The sequence below is a fragment of the Polypterus senegalus genome, chromosome 10 (assembly GCF_016835505.1).
Source record: "Polypterus senegalus isolate Bchr_013 chromosome 10, ASM1683550v1, whole genome shotgun sequence".
In the NCBI taxonomy this organism is placed as follows: domain Eukaryota; kingdom Metazoa; phylum Chordata; class Cladistia; order Polypteriformes; family Polypteridae; genus Polypterus; species Polypterus senegalus.
Window position 1 is genome coordinate 107,955,716 of NC_053163.1, and position 19,643 is coordinate 107,975,358.

The 19,643-nt window shown below is 37.5% G+C and overlaps 1 protein-coding gene across 1 annotated transcript in view; it reads right to left on the reverse strand.

Annotated features, from left to right (window-relative positions):
• The window catches only part of thoc2 (THO complex 2), a 133,891-nt gene that overhangs the window by 46,181 nt on the left and 68,067 nt on the right, over positions 1 to 19,643 (reverse strand). Inside the window, exons 24-30 of the mRNA XM_039766308.1 lie at positions 17,237 to 17,378; positions 16,537 to 16,694; positions 7,979 to 8,107; positions 7,322 to 7,453; positions 6,247 to 6,431; positions 4,087 to 4,271; positions 1,994 to 2,096 (exon numbers count right to left, since the gene is read on the reverse strand). Coding sequence (XP_039622242.1) covers positions 1,994 to 2,096; positions 4,087 to 4,271; positions 6,247 to 6,431; positions 7,322 to 7,453; positions 7,979 to 8,107; positions 16,537 to 16,694; positions 17,237 to 17,378 — 1,034 coding nt within the window. The remainder of the gene's footprint in view (positions 1 to 1,993; positions 2,097 to 4,086; positions 4,272 to 6,246; positions 6,432 to 7,321; positions 7,454 to 7,978; positions 8,108 to 16,536; positions 16,695 to 17,236; positions 17,379 to 19,643) is intronic.

Below are 19,643 nucleotides of genomic sequence, written 5' to 3' on the forward strand. Positions count from 1 at the left end.
TGAAGGGGGTCTGAATACTTTCTGTACCCACTGTATGCGTGTGTATATGTGTATATATATGTATGTGTATGTGTGTGTATGTGTGTGAGTGTGTGTGTGTGTATGTATGTATATATATGTATATATATACTGCTCAAAAGATTTAAAGGAACACTTTTTAATCAGAGTATAGCATAAAGTCAATGAAACTTACGGGATATTAATCTGGTCAGTTAAGTAGCAGAGGGGGTTGTTAATCAGTTTCAGCTGCTGTGGTGTTAATGAAATTAACAACAGATGCACTAGAGGGGCAACAATGAGATGACCCCCAAAACAGGAATGGTTTAACAGGTGGAGGCCACTGACATTTTTCCCTCCTCATCTTTTCTGACTGTTTCTTCACTAGTTTTGCATTTGGCTACAGTCAGTGTCACTACTGGTAGCATGAGGCGATACCTGGACCCTACAGAGGTTGCACAGGTAGTCCAACTTCTCCAGGATGGCACATCAATACGTGTCATTGCCAGAAGGTTTGCTGTGTCTCCCTGCACAGTCTCAAGGGCATGGAGGAGATTCTAGGAGACAAGCAGTTACTCTAGGAGAACTGGAGAGGGCCATAGAAGGTCCATAACCCATCAGCAGGACCAGTATCTGCTCCTTTGGGCAAGGAGGAACACGATGAGCACTGCCAGAGCCCTACAAAATGACCTCCAGTAGGCCACTGGTGTGAATGTCTCTGACCAAACAACCAGAAAGACTTCATGAGGGTGACCCAAGAGCCCCATGTCCTCTAATGGGCCCTGAGCTCACTGCCCAGCAGCATGCAGCTCGATTGGCATTCGCCATAGAATACCAGAATTGGCAGATGCACCACTGGTGCCCTGTCTTTTTACAGATGAAAGCAGGTTCACCCTGAGCACGTGACAGGAGTGAAAGGGTCTGGAGAAGCCATGGAGAACATTATGCTGGCTGTATCATTATTCAGCATGAGCAGTTTGGTGGTGGGTTAATGATTGTCTGGGGAGGCATATCCATGGAGGATCACACAGACCGCTACAGGCTTGACAAAGGCACCTTGGCTGCCATTAGGTATCAGGATGAAATCCTTGGACCCATTGTCAGACCCTATGCTGGTACAGTGGCTCCTGGTGCACGACAATTCCTGGCCTCATGTGGTGAGAGTATGCAGGCAGTTCCTGAAGGATGAAGGAATTGATACCATTGACTGGCCACCACACTTTCCTGACCTAAATCCAATAGAACACCTCTGGGATATTATGTTTTGCTCCATCCAATGCCACCAGGTTGCACCTCAGACTGTCCAGGAGCTCAGTGATGCCCTGGTCCAGATCTGGGAGGAGATCCCCCACAACACCATCTGTCATCTCATTAGAAGTATGCACCGATGTTGTCAGGCATATATACAAGAACACAGGGGCCATACAAAGTACTGCGTACAATTTTGAGTTGCTGCAATTAAATTTTGGCAAAATGGACTAGCCTGCCACATAATTTTTTCACTTTGATTTTTGGGGCGTCTTTGAATTCAGGGCTCTGTAGGTTGATCATTTTCATTTCCATCAAACGATGTGGCATCCTTTCGTTCCTAACACATTACCCAGTCTATATCAGTATAGATATCTAGGAGGATTTTTTTTTCCCCATTGAGATCTGATGCGTTTTCAAAGTGTTCCTTTAATTTTTTTGAGCAGTTTATATATTTTAATAAAAGGCAAAGCCCTCACTGACTCACTCACTCATCACTAATTCTCCAACTTCCCGTGTAGGTAGAAGGTCGAACTTCTACGCGTAATGGTCATAACTGGAACCTATTTTTTCGTCCATATACTATAATAGACTTCTGCTCGATGGCCGTGTACGTGAACCGAGGTTCCATCGTATTGATTGTCAACTGTATTACCATTGCATGGTTTACTATGTGTTTCCATGAAAAATGTCCTACAACAAGTGTATGTTTATTTGACTGACTAACAAGTCAAGGGTAAATACATACCTGTTAGCAACAGTGCTTCCATTGCTAGTTGGACACTTGGGGGCTGCATTGTTGGTTTTGTTTGGAGTTTTCACTGAACTTAGACTCTTCTCTTTAGATTTTTCTAGAAAAACAATTTCAGAAAAATCAATGATTCGTTAAATTATGTACAGATGTTTTAAATTTTATAAACATTCTCTCATACAAATTACTTCATGTAATGATAACAAGCAGCCGATAATAAAAACAGGTGGAACAAACTCCCTGGAAATACTTTATTGAAGAATTGCAGAACAGCTAAAATAATTAAATATCTTTCTCCAGTGCCCACACAGAGATATCATTGCTAACACCGGCAATTACAAACCGCTAAAAATGAAGCCCATAGGAAAGCAAAATGGTGGTGCCTAAGGATTTCAAAAGAGCCAATACTTCAGGTACTAGCCGATTTTAATGTTCCAAATAGTGTTAACAGTTCTTGATGCCCCCCTAAGAGTATCAGTAGTACCAAATTTCAGTTGGTATTGCACTCATCCGTGATTGCAAATAGACAAATTACTCCAGAAGGCAAAAGTAATGTGAGTAAAGTGTGAATAAAAACTGCATATAAAAATGGCTCACAGTGATGATGATACATTACCACATCACCACATGTCGAAAAGAATAAACAGCAGTCATGTCTAGAAATACTTTTTTTCTGCAAAACAAGAATTTCAACAGGTGACTGCAAGAATCGTGATTATAACTATTTTAGAGAAGAAGAAAAAAAAAAAAAAAAAAAAAAAAAACACACAGGCTTTTATGATTACCAATTTTGTTCCATTATGGACACAGTTTATACAAAGATTCACGTGTGCTTTGTGAACACAAAGATGTGACTGATTACAGGAGGATTTTAATTGTTCTATTTGTAGTGTCACAATATTGTAAAAGGAGAGAAAATAAAGGGATGATAAATTGGTTTTAAAGATCGTGTCCTATATCGACTTTAGAAAGGAATGGAGGCTTTACATTAATTCTTGCTTGTGAAGCGCAATAGTGAGTAAAATTCAAAACAGTCCTTCGCCTCTAGTGGTGCCTTTAACTGTCTATATCTATGCCAAAGAGCAGGAAAGATAGTCCGATGGCAAGCACAGTGGAACGATTTGTAAATCAAGAGAAGACCTTAAAACAGATTACAAAACACACACTTAATAGCACAAGCACATTTTTCAACCAAATATACTAATCTAACACTTCTTTCCTTTCTTTCACACTTAGGGAGATGACTGTCACCCTACATATGAGCAAATGAAAAATAAGCTTTATGGACAATTTTAAAAATCTGGTTTTAAAGAGTATAGTTCCTTTCTCGATTAAGCTGAAACAGCTTTCTTGGAACAAGCTTAACTTGTACTTTACTTCCCAGAATAAAATGAACATAATACACAATTACCGCCACCCCTGGTAAATTAAAACAAGTTTACTGATGCGTTTCAGCACAAATACTAATTTCATTGCACTATAACTCATTTATGTAGCTTTTAGTAGCTTCTGAGTTTTATATGGTGCATAGAGAAGCCCCTTTACACCGTTTCACCAGTTATTTCAAGTCATGTGATTACTAGCAATTTACAACAGGCAAGATCTAATTTCACTGCAATGAGAAACTAGTTCTTCTAATCAAAGGTTTTTGAATAATTCACATGCATACTAATAATTCTGTCATGGCATTCTTTGACTTTTACACATTTCAACATATTTCCTTTTCTGTTTTTTAATTTTTCTAACTGTGCTGCTCAGTATCAAACAAATGAGTGTATATAGACCACTCATTCGCAAGATACTGTACATAAAATTAACTATAATGCAAAGGTGCCAACAGAACAAGTTTTTTTTTTTTTTTTTATTGTTGAGCAATTGCTGTACATATTGGGAAGGGGATGAAAGCTGAATGTCTTGGATTGTCTTTGGAACATATACTTGCTATGTTATTTTCATTTGTTTGGAAAAGTTTTATGAAATAATGACAATTAAAAAGATTGTCTTGTCCTTTATGATCTGGTTTTGCGGTCTTTACAGTATTTGATCACCTTAAAATTTGAAAAACTTACAAGCTTACTCTAAACATTTACCTGACTCTTCAGAAGTTCCATCATCTGGTTTGCTGGTGACAATAGGAGGAACTGCTGGTTTGCCAGTACTACCCGGGCCATTCTGTATTGCACCAGGACCACTGCTCCTCATGGGCTGCTCCTTGTGGTGAAACTCATTTTCAGGGACCATAAATGGTTTCCTGCTTTTCAGCTGTCCGGAGTAGCTGCAAGTTGCACAAATAGTTAGAAAGGAAGGAGAAAAAACACACAGAGAGAAAAACAAACACATTAAAATACATGAAAATGTTTTTAAAAATATGTTATAAAGGAAAAAATGGTGCTATAATAATTTAAAAATGGTAAGTTTCAAAAACAATTAATTCAGAAAGTTGGGAGAGCTGAAGCTTATCCCAGCAGCATTTGGACAATGAACAAGGCCACTGGAGGACCCCGCTTAAACATACACACACAACCCTACACAGGACCAATAAGGAATCACAAATAATTTTAACATCCAAACAAGTAAAACTTTAGGGACATGGGAGGAAAGGTGGAGAAAGCCCACCATACATGGCATGGCAAGAATGTATGAAATTTACACCAACAATTATCATACACAGGATTGGAGTCCGGTAAACAGGATCTATAAGATAACAATGCTTAAAATAAAGCTTCTAACACTAAAAAGTATTAGAACTAATACGAAGGAGATAAACAACAAAAAAATGTTAAATTAACACAGACAAAAACTTAAAATAAGTGAATGTCTTCTTGTTCCTATTCAAAAACTAAAATGGCACAAAGGCGGCCAGGGTTTTTCAAAACTGTTGTGACCATATAACAAAAGACAAAGAGGAGGGAATTATTATAAAGTGAACACAAAGTAACAAAGAAAATCAAGGCAAATTCTACTACCATACTAAAACTTCCTATATAATGGTAGTTGCCTTGACTGTCTTGTACAGTGACAGCCGATGTTTCACATTTCCTAGATCCCCACAAACACATTGACTTCCTAGTCACTTTCATTTCTTAACTCTGTGCTCACAATCAAACTTGCAGCAAGTTGCCTTTAAATTGCGTTCCACAGTTGCTTTTTGACAAGTGTTACCATGGCCCTAAATGCTTCAGTTGCACCCGAGAATAGTTTGCATGGATTAGGCAGAACATTACCTCACTAAATGCATTCTATCTAACTCACTCTCTTCTAGGATATTCGCAGAGAATTTGATTGCAAGAATCAATCTACAATAAAGACCTACTGAAAACTACTATTTAATTGCTGTGTACACTGGCATAAAAAAGAATTCCCTTTTTGACTATGTGTATTTTTAATTGGCTTGAGATGGGTGAATATTTCAAATAAAATCATTTCATAAAAAAATGTCACAAATTAAAATCAAAACACTTTAAGAGATTTTCTTCAAATTAAAAATAATTAACTTTGACAGGTGTAGATTTACACAATAAAGCATTTATCCATGAACTTAAAACAGCTCAAGGAATTATTAAATTATTAATAAAATTAATGCCATGATGAAAATCATCCCTGTGTTACTAGCAACAGCTCCCTTGGACAATGTCATTTATTTTTGTAATATAAAGACCCCTGCCCCAGTGTCTAAAAACAGTCTCAACTACAATGTTACTTTGTTTTCCCTGTATTCCCCCTTTTTCCCAGGTGCTTCTGTCTCCTTCAGTGTTCCACAAAGCTACAAGTCAGACTATTTGTCAATATCAGGGAAAAGCATACTTTTCCAACTTGCAACTGAAAGCAGCACTCTCATAGATCAATGAAAGGTGTAAATAAAATAAAATTAAAATTATAGATTTAACTACCAATGCACAACTAATGATTCTGCCATGTATTTGAGCAAATAAATGCTTAACCATCATTTCCAAAAGTGTACATTCATGATGTCAGCCTGCAATTACTTGAGAATGAAAGAGCAAAAGTGAATTCAGTCCAGAAAACTGGTTCAGGAGCATGATTTTACTGTCAACCAACTAAAAACATTTACTAACAAAAAGAGAAAAAATGAAACCCATAATAACTAAAATTAATTTAAAAAGGAGCCAAATAATATATACAGTTTATCTAGTATTTTCTATTATTTTTCTTGAGACATCTGCAGCCCTGTTAACTCTAAGAGGTCTGTAGAGATAATTCTGTCTGCTACTGTGTTCAGTCATGGTTACCCCATTGCCAATGCATAAAGATCAGGCCTCTTCTCCTTCTCCTCCTGACAGATCTTGTGCACCCTGCGCTCCAGTGCTTGGCCAAGGTTTAATACTTTTGGGTACCACAACAGGATCTTGGTCAGAACAATGAGAATATTCCGGATATGGGTGTATTCTCCAGTTTCTAGACAATGCACTGAAGCCTGGAATAAGAGCACAAAAAAGAATCCTGAGAAAGATGTAATCTAATGACAAGATAGGTACAATGGAAAGCTATGTAAAATTATAGAATTAGCAATGTCAATTACAATTGAGAAGCCTATTGACAATGACAGACTAACAGATTAAATAAAAGATTTCACCCCTTGTTAGGTTAATATCTTGAATGACGATAGTTGTATTGAATGATGGACAGTACAATAAAAAAAAGAGAACTAGGTGAGCTCAATGCATGGCTTCATAAAGCTGTAGCAGCATACAGTAATCCCTCGCTATATCGCGCTTCGACTTTCGCGGATTATTGTATACTGCTACCTCATTACCTATCTGCTTTAGGCATATTTGATGTTATGATATTTGAAAAGTATTCCACCCTTCCACCTTACACACACACAAAAACAACCTTACAATATTTTTAAATTTAACAAACACATTAACTGGCCATAATGAGAATATTAGGAGTATTGGCTGTGGAATAACACAGATCCCCGTCTAATCTACATACATAATTTGCCATGTGCTGCAGGTATGACCCTAAACAAGACTTAAAGGAGTCCTGCCCCTCGCCCTAAAAGAAAACACAGGTGACCCTATCAAAATAATCAAAAAAAATTATAGTATTTACAAGGCAGTTACGCTTTCTTCAAAGAAAGAAGAAAAAAGCGCAAAGCATTTGCACAGATAGAAACCAAAAAATGAAGTTCTAGCGGTGCTACTTTAAGCAATAGAATTTTTTACCTGTTGCTAATTTGTAACGTGTAAGCGGTAACATGGGAAAATAATGAACTTCATATAAACAGTTCCAATGAAAATTTCAATAATGTCTTTCCCAAATGAGATAAAACCTACACAAATCAATTAAACTTGAACCTACTTTTGTTAGTTTGTAATGCCACTTGTGCACCACATGTCGGAAATTTTCATAATCCAGCTGGTCTGCCTTGTTTCCTCCATCAAAACCAGTAGCACGCAAAATTGTCAGAAAGCCAGGGTAATTGCCACATTCCTAAAAGTTTAAAAAAAAGTTTCTGAAATCAAAACACCTGCTCTCCTGATTATCATTTTAGTCGACTGTGGGTATATGACAGTTATAATTCCTGAAGGGAATATTATCAATTCAAAAGAAATAAACAAGGATAGACTGAAATATTCTTACAATTACCAAACAGAAAACTAATGGCAATTGAAAGTCACATAAATACCCAAATAAAGATGTCAAATGCTAAAAGATTTAAATATTAAACCAATTATGATACCAGTAATTTTATACAATGTCAGGTTTGCTTTTCTTGTAAAATGTAATGTTTAAATGGGACACACATGGTTAGTTAATTGTTTCTTATTTAACATCCAACACCATTTCTGTATAAAATCCACTCCTAGAGCAATTACGCACTAGTAGGTGTCAAGGCCTGCGCAATGGTCAATAACACAATCAGGGAGCCAGTTCAGGTTTTTATACTATAATGTTTAAGTTGAACTCATGGGATGGAAACGACTACTGAGAGTAACAGACATCATCTGCAGGTACCTTCTCATAAATGGTCTTGTCACTATGCCACCGAGTGACCGTTTCTAGCATGCAGCAGAGGAAGCGCCCGTATCGTCTTGCCTCATTTTCTGTGCAGCTTGCCACCGTATAAATAATATCTGAAAACACCTTAAAACATAACAGAAAACAAAAACATATGATTTTAATGACACTAACAAAGACGGACTGTTAACTGAATACAGTAAATATCATTGCATCCGTATTCAACATCTTGTTAATTCAAACAGAAAAATCTATTCATTATCTTCATGTTATTTTACTTTTACTTATCTTTTTTCAAAAGATATGTGCTTATGTCAAGAATATCAGCTTGAAACAAAAACATCAAAATAAATTCCAAACCGAGTAATATTGTTTCACACGTTATTTGTATTACCAAAAAACACACAGTGGAACCGGTTACCCGAAGTAATTTCCCCCATAAGATTGTATGTAAATACAATTAATCCATTCCAGACCATACAAACTGTGTGATAAAATATATATATATATATATTTTTTTAAAGATTTTTAACCACAAATATAGTTAAGTATACTATAGAATGCACAGCGTAATAGCAAACTATATGTAAAAACATTGAATAACACTGAGAAAACGTTGAACAAAGAAAACTAACATTGCAAGAGTTACTGCTATAGCCTTACGAACTGCTCGCTGTAAGCACTTTTTTTTAATGAGTTTTAAGCACAGGGGAAAAAAATTAACATTTGAAAAATCCATAATTTAATAAACTACCAAGAAAAGTAACATTGCAACAAATCATGCTACAAACCACTTGCTAAAAACACTTTTTTTAATGAGTTTTAAACACAGGGAAAAAATGAACATTTGAAAAATCCATAACTTAATAACCATGACAAGTAATATTGCAACAATTCACGCTACGAAACGAAAAATGAACATTCGAAAAATCTGAAAAGCAAAAACTAACCATAAACCACCAAGAAAACTAACCTTGTATGAGTCGAGTTCTGGCATGAAGGAAGTGAGGAGGAACTGAGTAGGGAGGAAGTTACAGTTTTTCCACCTCTTCCAGCACTTAAGGCCTCTGCCTGGTTAACACTGTAACTCCTTCTACAACATGAGCTGCTTTAATGGCCTCTTTCTGCTTTAGAATAGTCTAAATCTACGATTCTTGTACTCGGCAGCAAGATCAGTAACACAAACGCCACGCTCATACTTTTCAATAATTTCTTTCTTTACTTCGATTTCAATTTTCTTCAAACTTTTCTTCTCACCACTCTTCACTTGCTTAGAAGCCAAGGTTAACTGCAAAAGCACATGAAATACTGTAGAGCACAAAGAGTTCCCAGCAAAAGCACACACGTCTGACTGACAACAATGCACAGGGAAAGGCTGAACACATGCTTAAATACAGTAATCGGTGCATACGAACCAGAAGGAAAACGAAATAGAGCACAAAGAGTTCACAGCGAAAGCACACACGTGCAAGCACGCACATCTGACCGAGAACAATGCCACACAGAAGCGGAAATCATCAGCATGCACAAACCGAAAGGGAAACTGGCTTGTTCGTATACCGAGTGTGTGGTCGTGAACAGATGCAAAAGTTTGGCAAACTTTTTGGTCGTAACCCGATTTGTACGTGTTCTGAGATGTTCGTGAACCGAGGTTCCACTGTACAGTACATCCAGAAAGTATTCAGACTGCTTTATTTTTTTTACATTATTATGCTGCCGTATCATGCTAAAATAGTTTAAATACATTTTTTCCCCTCATGAAGCAACACTCACTACCCCAGGAGTCCCCATAATTCTTAAATGTAGATCAAACACAACTATTTCTAGACCTGATGGTCTGGCCAAAGCAATCAGAAGAGTCATGGTAAGAGAGATGACCAAGAACCTAAGGGTCACCCTGGATGTGCTGCAGAGGCTGGAGAAGAACCAGAAGAACAACCATCACTACAACACTACTGATCTGGGCTTTATGCAGAATGGCCAGATGGAAGCCTCTCTTTTGTAAGAAAATACAGAAGGTCACTTGGAGTTTCCAATCAGGCACCTAAAGGACTCAGAATGTGAAAAACTATATACTCTGGTCTAATGAAACCAAGACTAAACTGTCTGACATTAATTCTTAGTGTCATATCTGGTGGAAACAAGGTACCACTCATCACTTATGCAATACCAATCCAATGGTGAAGCATTACATCATGATGCAGGGTTGTTTTTCTGTGGGCTGGAACTGGTAGTATTGTTAAACTTGAGTGAAGGCTGAATGGAGCGAAGTACAGATATATCAATAATAAAAACCTGCTCCAGGTCACTATGGTCCTTACTGTGGGCTGACGGTTCTTTTGATAGGACAATGACCTTAAGCACAAAGTAATGACAACCCCGGAGTGTCTTAGAGATTACAATGTTAATGGCTTTTAATGGGTCCAGCCAAAATCTTGACTTGAACCCAAACAAACAACGCTGGAGAGACTTGGGGGGTATTTGGTTGTATGGGGAGGGGAACTGTCTGCAATTGGTCTCTATCCAATTTGACAGAGCTTGAAAGGATCTGCAGAGAGCAATGACAGAAAAATCCACAAATCCAGGTGTGCAAAGCTTGTCACATCATAATCAACTCTCCAGGCCACACAGTCACTACAAAAGGTGTTTAAACTAAGTACTGTTCAATGGATCCAAATATTTGTGGTAAAGTGATGTTTTAGTTTATTTTTAATAAATTTGCAAAAATGTCTAAAATCCAGTTTTTGTTCTGTCATTCTGAAGTATTAAGTGTTGCTTGATGAGGGGGAAAAATGTATTTTTTTTATACGGCTGCATTATAATGTGCAAAATGTGAAGGGGTCCGAATACATTCTGGATGCATTGTACATAGATTATACATCTTATGTTTGTACACAAAAAATTGTTAGACAGGATAAGCATATTGTTGTTACTACTTAAACACAGACAATAATGCAACCATTCTGAATGTGTGTGTTAAGACTTTCATCATCTTTAACCCAAATCAGGTGCACTTAGTAAACTTAAAGGAAAGCTAAACTGAAGAAAACAACACCTTTAATAGTTAGGAGTTGCTCCAATACAGATATTCTTTAGCATGTTTTCAGTTCTAGTCCTGTCACAAACGAGTGGCATGCTATACAGATCTTCTAACACTGTCATAAAAAATATCTACAGTACAAAGCATTTACCCAATTTGCATGAAAGTTATAACGGAAAAGATTAGATTTCCTTATGGTGGTCATTACAAGGTTGCACCTTCAATAAAACGGGTGATGACTGAGCAAAACAGAATTGTGGTAATCTTGGAATACTTCTACTGACAATGCAACATGTCAAATATGTTTGAGTAACAAGTTTAGTATCCAAGACAACTTCAGTCTCTATCGTTTGTACTGGCGAGCTACAATGTTTGCAAGTTTTTGCACCCAACAATCTACTACTATAAGCCTGTGCTGTCTGTTAACAGTAAAAAGTTATAGTATTAAATACTATTCATCATAAGGGATTTCATCCTGATGTAGAATTTTGTAGGAGGCTGTTAATTCTCCTGCTTGTGGAGGGACAAGCTGCCTACAAGTTTTCTTTCTACCATTTTTGCTTATTGTAATGACAACTTGTCACGTAAAAATGTTTTGATCATATTTTTAGTTCTCTTAAAAGTCACAACCTTTTACTGACTGACTCTTTAACACTTAAAAATGAGCAATTCACGGTTTTAGTTATTTCCTTACACCTCACCTGCTACCATGTAACAATAAGGACAACAGCTCAGGAGACAAGTTGGTCCCATTTGTACACAATGAAAAAAATTAACAGCAGGAAGCAGCTTCTAATGTCGAGATTGTCTGGGGCAAAACTTACAACCAGTGATCCTACTGTGATGTCATACTAAAACAGCACTTGGCATTACTCTGTTGAGGCATCTGTAGTCATGACTGAGGATGGAGGGCAGCAAAAGGGTACCAACAAATCCTCTCAATTGTGTGAAAGACAGTTTTTGTTATAAATAACTAAGTAGTTAAAAACAAAACATCCAGGCACATCAATCAGTGAGAAACACTCAAAGCCAACATGAAAAATCTGGAAAATCTCATGGCCGAAAATCACTCTTCCCCAGCAAATTCAGCAAAGCAACTGCTACATTTCTTAACTCTTATGGACTCCCCATGGCAAACAATTCAGCTATGAGGCCCCCACATGTCTGCTCAGCTCTTTAATTGTTCAGCATAGCAGATAACTGTTACTGGCAGGAAGGTAAATCAGTAATCTCCTGTGTCCACTTGCCTATGCTAGCCTTCAGGCAATTCAATCGCCATTTGTCCAGCTCCATGTGTCTTCTCCTTCTGTACCTGTGCCCTTTTCCCATGGAAAGAGTGCATAGCGCATTTCAAAATTTTTCCTCTCTCTCATTCTTTCCTTTATCCTTTTTTGTCTCCTGTGTCACTTATGCTACAGCTCTTTTATCACACCATGTGGCTACTCAATCACCTCACCCAGTCAACACTCTAATCAGGACATGCCATTACATCTGCAATCAAACTACAGTATTACCAAATCCTTTGGTATGTCTTCAACATATGCACCCTGTCAAAAAACACAGTCACTGTGCTCTTACAACCAAAGTCATACACCTCACAACAGCTGGTTCACCTGCCTCAAACAGATGTGGAACCTATGGTGTCTCTCCAAAAACACCACACTTGCCTAACTAGGTAAGCACTACACCAAAGAAAATCTTCCTAGAATAAAAATTCTCCTGTTATAAAGGAATGATTTCTTAGTCAATAGACTAGACATTGTTAATCATTCAATGCCAAAGTAGTTGGTATTACTGTATAGTGTGAGGCACCAGGCAGATACTGTTCTCGCCTGTAAGGTATCGGGGCAACTTAATTACACAAAGGTACATCAAACAGTTCCTGTCATTCTCTGTACAGTACTGGCCAGTTTTGGCAGTGACACAAATGCTGTGTTTTGGAAATGTTGCTGCTTCGGCATTTTCAGATTTTTTGGTAATGTTTCTATGGTATATACTGCTGAACAATTATACACATTTCATAAGTTTCAAAGGCTTTTATTGGCAAATACATCAAATTTATGTAAAGAGTCAGTATTTACAGTGTAGTGCTTGGAGTTGATCACAAAAATGTTGGGCTTCTATTTCTCCACCCGCTTTTTCAGAACTGACCACAGGTTCTCAATGGAATTAAGATCTGGGGAGTTTCCTGGCCACAACTGCAAACTATCAATTTAATGATTTCCGAGCCATTTCAATATCACTTTTACCTTGTGACTTAGTGCTCCATCATGCGGGAAAATACACAGACCACCACCAGATTGTCCCAGGATTTTTGGAAGAAGTCTTTCTTGGAGAACGTTTTGATACCAATCTTTATTTATGGATGTGTTTTTGAGCAGAACTGTGAGTGAACCCACTTCCTCGGATAAGAAGCAACCCCACACATGGATTGTCTCATAATGCATCACTGTTGACACAAAACAGGACTCATGGTAGCATTCACCTTTTCCTTGTCTGGACAATTAATTTTCCAGACGTCTCAAACAGTCAGAAGCAGGGTTCATCCGAAAAAATGATTTTGTACCAGTTTTCTGTTGTCCAGTCCTTGAACTTCCTGCAGAATTTCAGTCTGTCCTTGATGTTTTTCTTGGAAGGAAGTGGCTTCTTAGCTGCCCTACTTGACAAAAGGTCGTTGTCCAAAAGTCTTTGCCTCACTGTGCGTGCATATGCACTCACACCCACCTGCTGCTAATACTGAGCAAGCTCTGCACTGGTGGCAACACGGTTCTGGAGCAGACTCCTCAGGAGGAGATGGTCCATGTGCTTGCTGGACAGTTTTGCAAGGGCCAAAATAAGTGAAAATGGGTTTTTGTGATAAATTTTTATGCTAATAAAGCTCTTTGCAAAGAATGTATGCATCTGATCACTCTGTACAATAATATAAAATCAATGTGAAGGGCCACCACAAAAACTGAAGCCACAAATTTTACAAAATACAACATTTGTGTCACTGCCAGAACTTTTGGCCACTACTGTATGATCATTTCATAAAATATCTACCTGCTGGAATGTTTCCACAGGAAAACTGCTTCTGTAATGCCAACACTTGTATAATGCAATTAAGTTTTTATCACCACCAGCACTAAATACTAACTTCCAGCAGGTTTAGTGTCATTTTAGAACATTTTTTTTCCTCTTGTGTTACCTGTACCACTTTGTGTGGGAGCAATTTGTTTTGGTTTTTTTTTGATAAAGGATATATACTAAACTGCAATTCAAGTACCTTACATTAAGTCTGGATTAATTTCAAATATGTTACTTAAAGTTTGATTAAAACTAGTTACACAAAACAGGATTTTCAAGCATATATGAACATAATATTTACAAAGGAATTCAGTAGCATGTACTAAATTAGACAAAAGACTTTCTTAAACCTGCTTAATCCAAGTCTGGGTCTTAGAGGTGTGGAACAACTCTCCATCACATATATAATTACATATGCATGCTTATTCACAGCAAGTTAATATAGGGATGTCAATTAGCACAACATACAGTTAGGTCCATAAATGTTTGGACAGAGACAACTTTTTTCTAATTTTGGTTCTGTACATTACCACAATGAATTTTGAATGAAACAACTCAGATGCAGTTGAAGTGCAGACTTTCAACTTAAATTCAGTGGGTTGAACAAAAAGATTGCATAAAAATGTGAGACAACTAAAGCATTTTTTTTAACACAACCCCTTCATTTCAGGGGCTCAAAAGTAATTGGACAATTGACTCAAAGGCTATTTCATGGGCAGGTGTGGGCAAGTCCATCGTTATGTCATTATCAATTAAGCAGATAAAAGGCCTGGAGTTGATTTGAGGTGTGGTGCTTACATGTGGAAGATTTTGCTGTGAACAGACAACATGTGGTCAAAGGAGCTCTCCATGCTGGTGAAAGAAGCCATCCTTACGCTGCAAAAACAGAAAAAACCCATCCGAGAAATTGCTACAATATTACAAATGGCAAAATCTACAGTTTGGTACATCCTGAGAAACAAAGCAAGCACTGGTGAACTCAGCAACGCAAAAAGACCTGGACGTCCACATAAGACAACAGTGGTGGATGATCGCAGAATCATTTCCATGGTGAAGAGAAACCCCTTCACAACAGCCATCCAAGTGAACAACACTCTCCAGGGGGTAGGCGTATCGATATCCAAGTCTACCATAAAGAGAAGACTGCATGAAAGTAAATAGAGAGGGTGCACTGCAAGGTGAAAGCCACTCATAAGCCTCAAGAATAGAAAGGCTAGATTGGACTTTGCTAAAGAACATCTAAAAAAGCAGGCACAGTTCTGGAAAAACATTCTTTGGACAGATGAAACCAAGATCAACCCCTACCAGAATGATGGCAAGAAAAAAGTATGGAGAAGGCGTGGAATAGCTCATTATCCAAAGCATACCACATCATCTGTAAAACACGGAGTCAGTGTGATGGCTTGGGCATGCATGGCTGCCAGTGGCACTGGGACACTAATGTTTACTGATGATGTGACACAGGACAGAAGCAGCCGAATGAATTCTGAGGTGTTCAGAGACATACTGTCTGCTCAAATGCAGCTAAATGCAGTCAAATTGATTGGCCGGTGTTTCATGATACAGATGGACAATGACCCGAAACATACAGCCAAAGCAACCCAGGAGTTTATTATAGCAAAGAAGTGGAAAATACTTGAATGGCCAAGTCAGTCACCTGATCTTAACCTAACTAAGCGTGCATTTCACTTGTTGAAGACTAAACTTTGGACAGAATGGCCCACAAACAAACAGCAACTGAAAGCCGCTTCAGTAAAAGCCTGGCAGAGCATTAAAATGGAGGAAACCCAGCATCTGGTGATGTCCATGAGTTCAAGACATCAGGCTGTCATTGCCAACAAAGGGTTTTCAACCAAGTATTAGAAATGAACATTTCCAGTTATTTAATTTGTCCAATTACTTTTGAGCCCCTGCAATCTTTTTGTTCAACCCACGGAATTAAAGCTGAAAGTCTGCACTTCAACTGCATCTGAACTGTTTCATTTAAAATTCATTGTGGTAATGTACAGAACCAAAATTAGAAAAAAATTGTTTCTGTCCAAATATTTATGGATCTAACTGTATATATGTCTTTGTAAATTTAGGAAGAAATGTGATGTAGACACAGAGAGAACATCAGAAAGCTAAACAGACAACTCAGCATATGATTAGATGCTTGGTTTGTGAGGCCGCAGCACTAATCATTATACCAACATGTAAATCAATTTATCATAGCAAATAATCTTAAGTATACATTATATTTATAACATTTAAATAGACCTTCATAAATACATGTTAAAACTTAATTACTTCCAATGGCTAGACTTCTACAGGTACATGCATGTAATGATACTACAATACTTAAATATACAGTAGATTCTAATGTATCATCCTATATTTTATAAACACTACATCTTATCTATGACTAACAACGAAACATCAATTTATACAAATGAACATTTAGACTTACCCTGTCATAACACAGTAGTGTGCAAAAATTTGGAGTTTTCTGTTGGTGGACCAGTTCAACAAAGCGTGCACAGTATACAGCATCAATGGCAGAGAAGATGCAGCGTGGAAAAATACAGAGTTGCAAGAACTTTGTTATTGTTTCATTCTTTGTGGATTCTGTGGAAAACAAGATGTGCATTATAGAGTGATGCAGACAAACTATAACCCTTTTAATATTATGAATTACATTATAATGAATTTGACACTGAACACACAAGAATTAAATTAATGCTACTTTCATACATAGTAATGCTTTGAACCCATTATATAATTTGGGATTGCTTTTGGCAATTTTTAAAACCAAAAGACGCAAGATTTGATCAGAATTTGTTTCTTCCCATTTGAAGTACAATTATTTTTCAAATGGACCTGATCAGGACCTAAAGAAAGCAGTTTATGCAAAATATGCTTTAAATCTCACAATGACAGTAAAGTTTTGTAAATAAGATTGGGAAAAAAAATCCTACCAGACAAGTGTCAGAGACTGCTAATTGGTTATCGGAGTCAACTATGAAGTTACTGCTTTTAAAATAGATGCTACAAGCTACTGGCTGAAATGCAGTCATGTACTTTTAAACGCGCGTATATCCTTATATACAAATGCATATATTTTCCAGGTGGACATTTACAGTCATATAGTAACTACTGGTCTGTCTTACTTGCTAAAAGCCAGTTGTCCTTCTCCAGTTTAAGTCTGTGCAGAACTCGCTGGACATGCTCCAACTGCTTCTTTTCTTCCTCCAGCAATTTATCCTGTAGAGCTGTGCAACGCTCCTTTTCCTTCTTTTTTTTATTTGGTGGCTAAACAACAAAACAAAAATAAAACATTAAACAAAATGTATGTTTTAAACTGTATTGCTCATTAAAATGGAGTTTTTGATGTTACTAAGGCATATGATAGTAAAAGAAAATGAATTTATTTAACTTAAAATTTTAAATGGTGACAACAGACGAACACTATTTTTCTGTGCTCTACCTCCAGAGACAAGGGGAAATAATTTGTATACTTAAATTAATAAGTTAAACGTTCCTGTGAGTATACTTGAAATTCTGAACCAAGTTTATATTCAGCTTGACAAATAACCATGATATGAACAATAAAAAAAATAACCACAATTAAAGCACAAATAATATTGGATTTAAAAAAAACATAATACTTTCACTAGGTTTGGGAGCAATATTGTTGCAGTATTTCCAGTTGTGACCCACAATATTTTTGCTTAGAGACGAGGATTGGTGCATGCTTGAAATAAATGTGGATAATGTCCAAATTTAGGCAATGTGAACACAGTAACTTCAAAATTGCCATAACTAGTCTACTACTAAAAGATGGCTGATTTAGTTGCAAAAAAAGAAAACTAGAACCTCTATTTGGCAGTTTTTTGGTTTTAACACTGTCAAAAAAGGAGAGCCTGCAGATTTAAACAAAGTCACTTGTCACATTTGCCGAAAAAACATAACAAAAGCTGGCAGCACATTCCAGCATTGAGTTCAACGCCATCAAGTTCAGAGGTTTCATGTGAGCAGTCTAAAACTAACACACAGGTATAACCAACTATTATCGGATCATTTGCAAAAAGCACGAATACAAATGGGAGAGTTTACAATGGAAAGAATGCACCGGGAATCGAACCTCTCATGTCGGCGCTAGAGGCGAAGCCTCTACCATTGTGCCACGGTGTGTGGCTTGGCTATTTGAGAGTATGTAGATCGGGATGGGTATATATATATATATATATATATATATATATATATATATATATATATATATATATATACAGTGGAACCTCGGTTCACTAACGTCCCCGTTCACGTACAACTCGGTTCACGACCAAAAGATCGCCAAACTTTTGCCTCGGTTCACAACCACACACTCGGTATACTGAACAAGCCAGGTTCCCTTGCCTGCCTGCAAGCTGAGCTGAAAGAGAGAGAGAGAGAGAGAGAGAAAGGGCGAGCGAGCACGTGCCTGCTAGGGAGGTGGAGGAGGAGATTGCTTCACGTGTTTGCTGAACAAGCCAGTTTCCCTGCGTCCTCAGTTGAGAGAGAGAGAGAGAGCAAGAGCGGCGAGCAGCGTGCCTGCTGGGAAGGGAAGGAGGAGATTGCTGCACGTGTTTGCCTGCCTATCTGTAGGCTGTAGTGCAAGCGAAAACATCCCCCTCCCCCCACAGGCAGCCTGAGAGAGAAAGAGAGCTGCCGTGCTTTTTCATTTAAGCAAAGCCGCTCCTTGTTCATTGTTTTCAATAAGACGTGCACTCTCTTTGTGCTCTACAGTATTTTGTGTGCTTTTGCAGTTAACTATGGCTTCTAAGCAAGTGGAGAGTTGTCAGAAGAAAGTTTTGAAGAAAACTGAAATCGAAGTAAAGAAAGAAATTACAAAAGGTGGAAAAATGTTTACCAGTTTACTCATTTACCAATCGGAGAACCCACGTGCTTTCAAGCAGAATAATGTAAACAAAGCCAGACTGCCAGTAATGTGGAGGGTCACAAGAACGTCTTTTGGAATGGCTGCATGAGGCTTTCACTCCCACCAGCTAAACAGCTAAAAGCACCAGAAACCCAAGAAATCACAAGAGAGAAAACACCTGGAGGAAAACACTTCATGCCAGAACTCGTTTCATGCAAGGTTAGTTTTCTTGGTGGTTTTTGTATTACGGATTTTCAAAAGTAATTTTTTAGTTCATAATGCGATTTGTTGCAATGTTATTTTTCTCTTTTTCAAATGTTCGCTTTTTCCTTGTGCTTAAAACTCATGAAAGGTTTACAGATGGAGTTTTTCATAGCGATTAGGTGCGATGTTACATTTCTCTTTTCAAATGTTCGCTTTTTCCTTGTGCTTAAAATTCATTAAAATTGTTTACATGGAGGACTTCATCGTGTGATTTGTTGCAATGTTACTTTTTTGGTTGCTTGCAAGTTGGTTTTTAAATGAAGTTAGGATTTGTGCGATGTTTTTTTCTGCTGTGCTTAAAACTCATTTTAAAAACATTGTTTACAGCGATCAGGCTTTAGGTTTAATAGCGTGATCTCCTGCAATCTCGCTTTCTTGTTTGCTTGTGAGTTGGT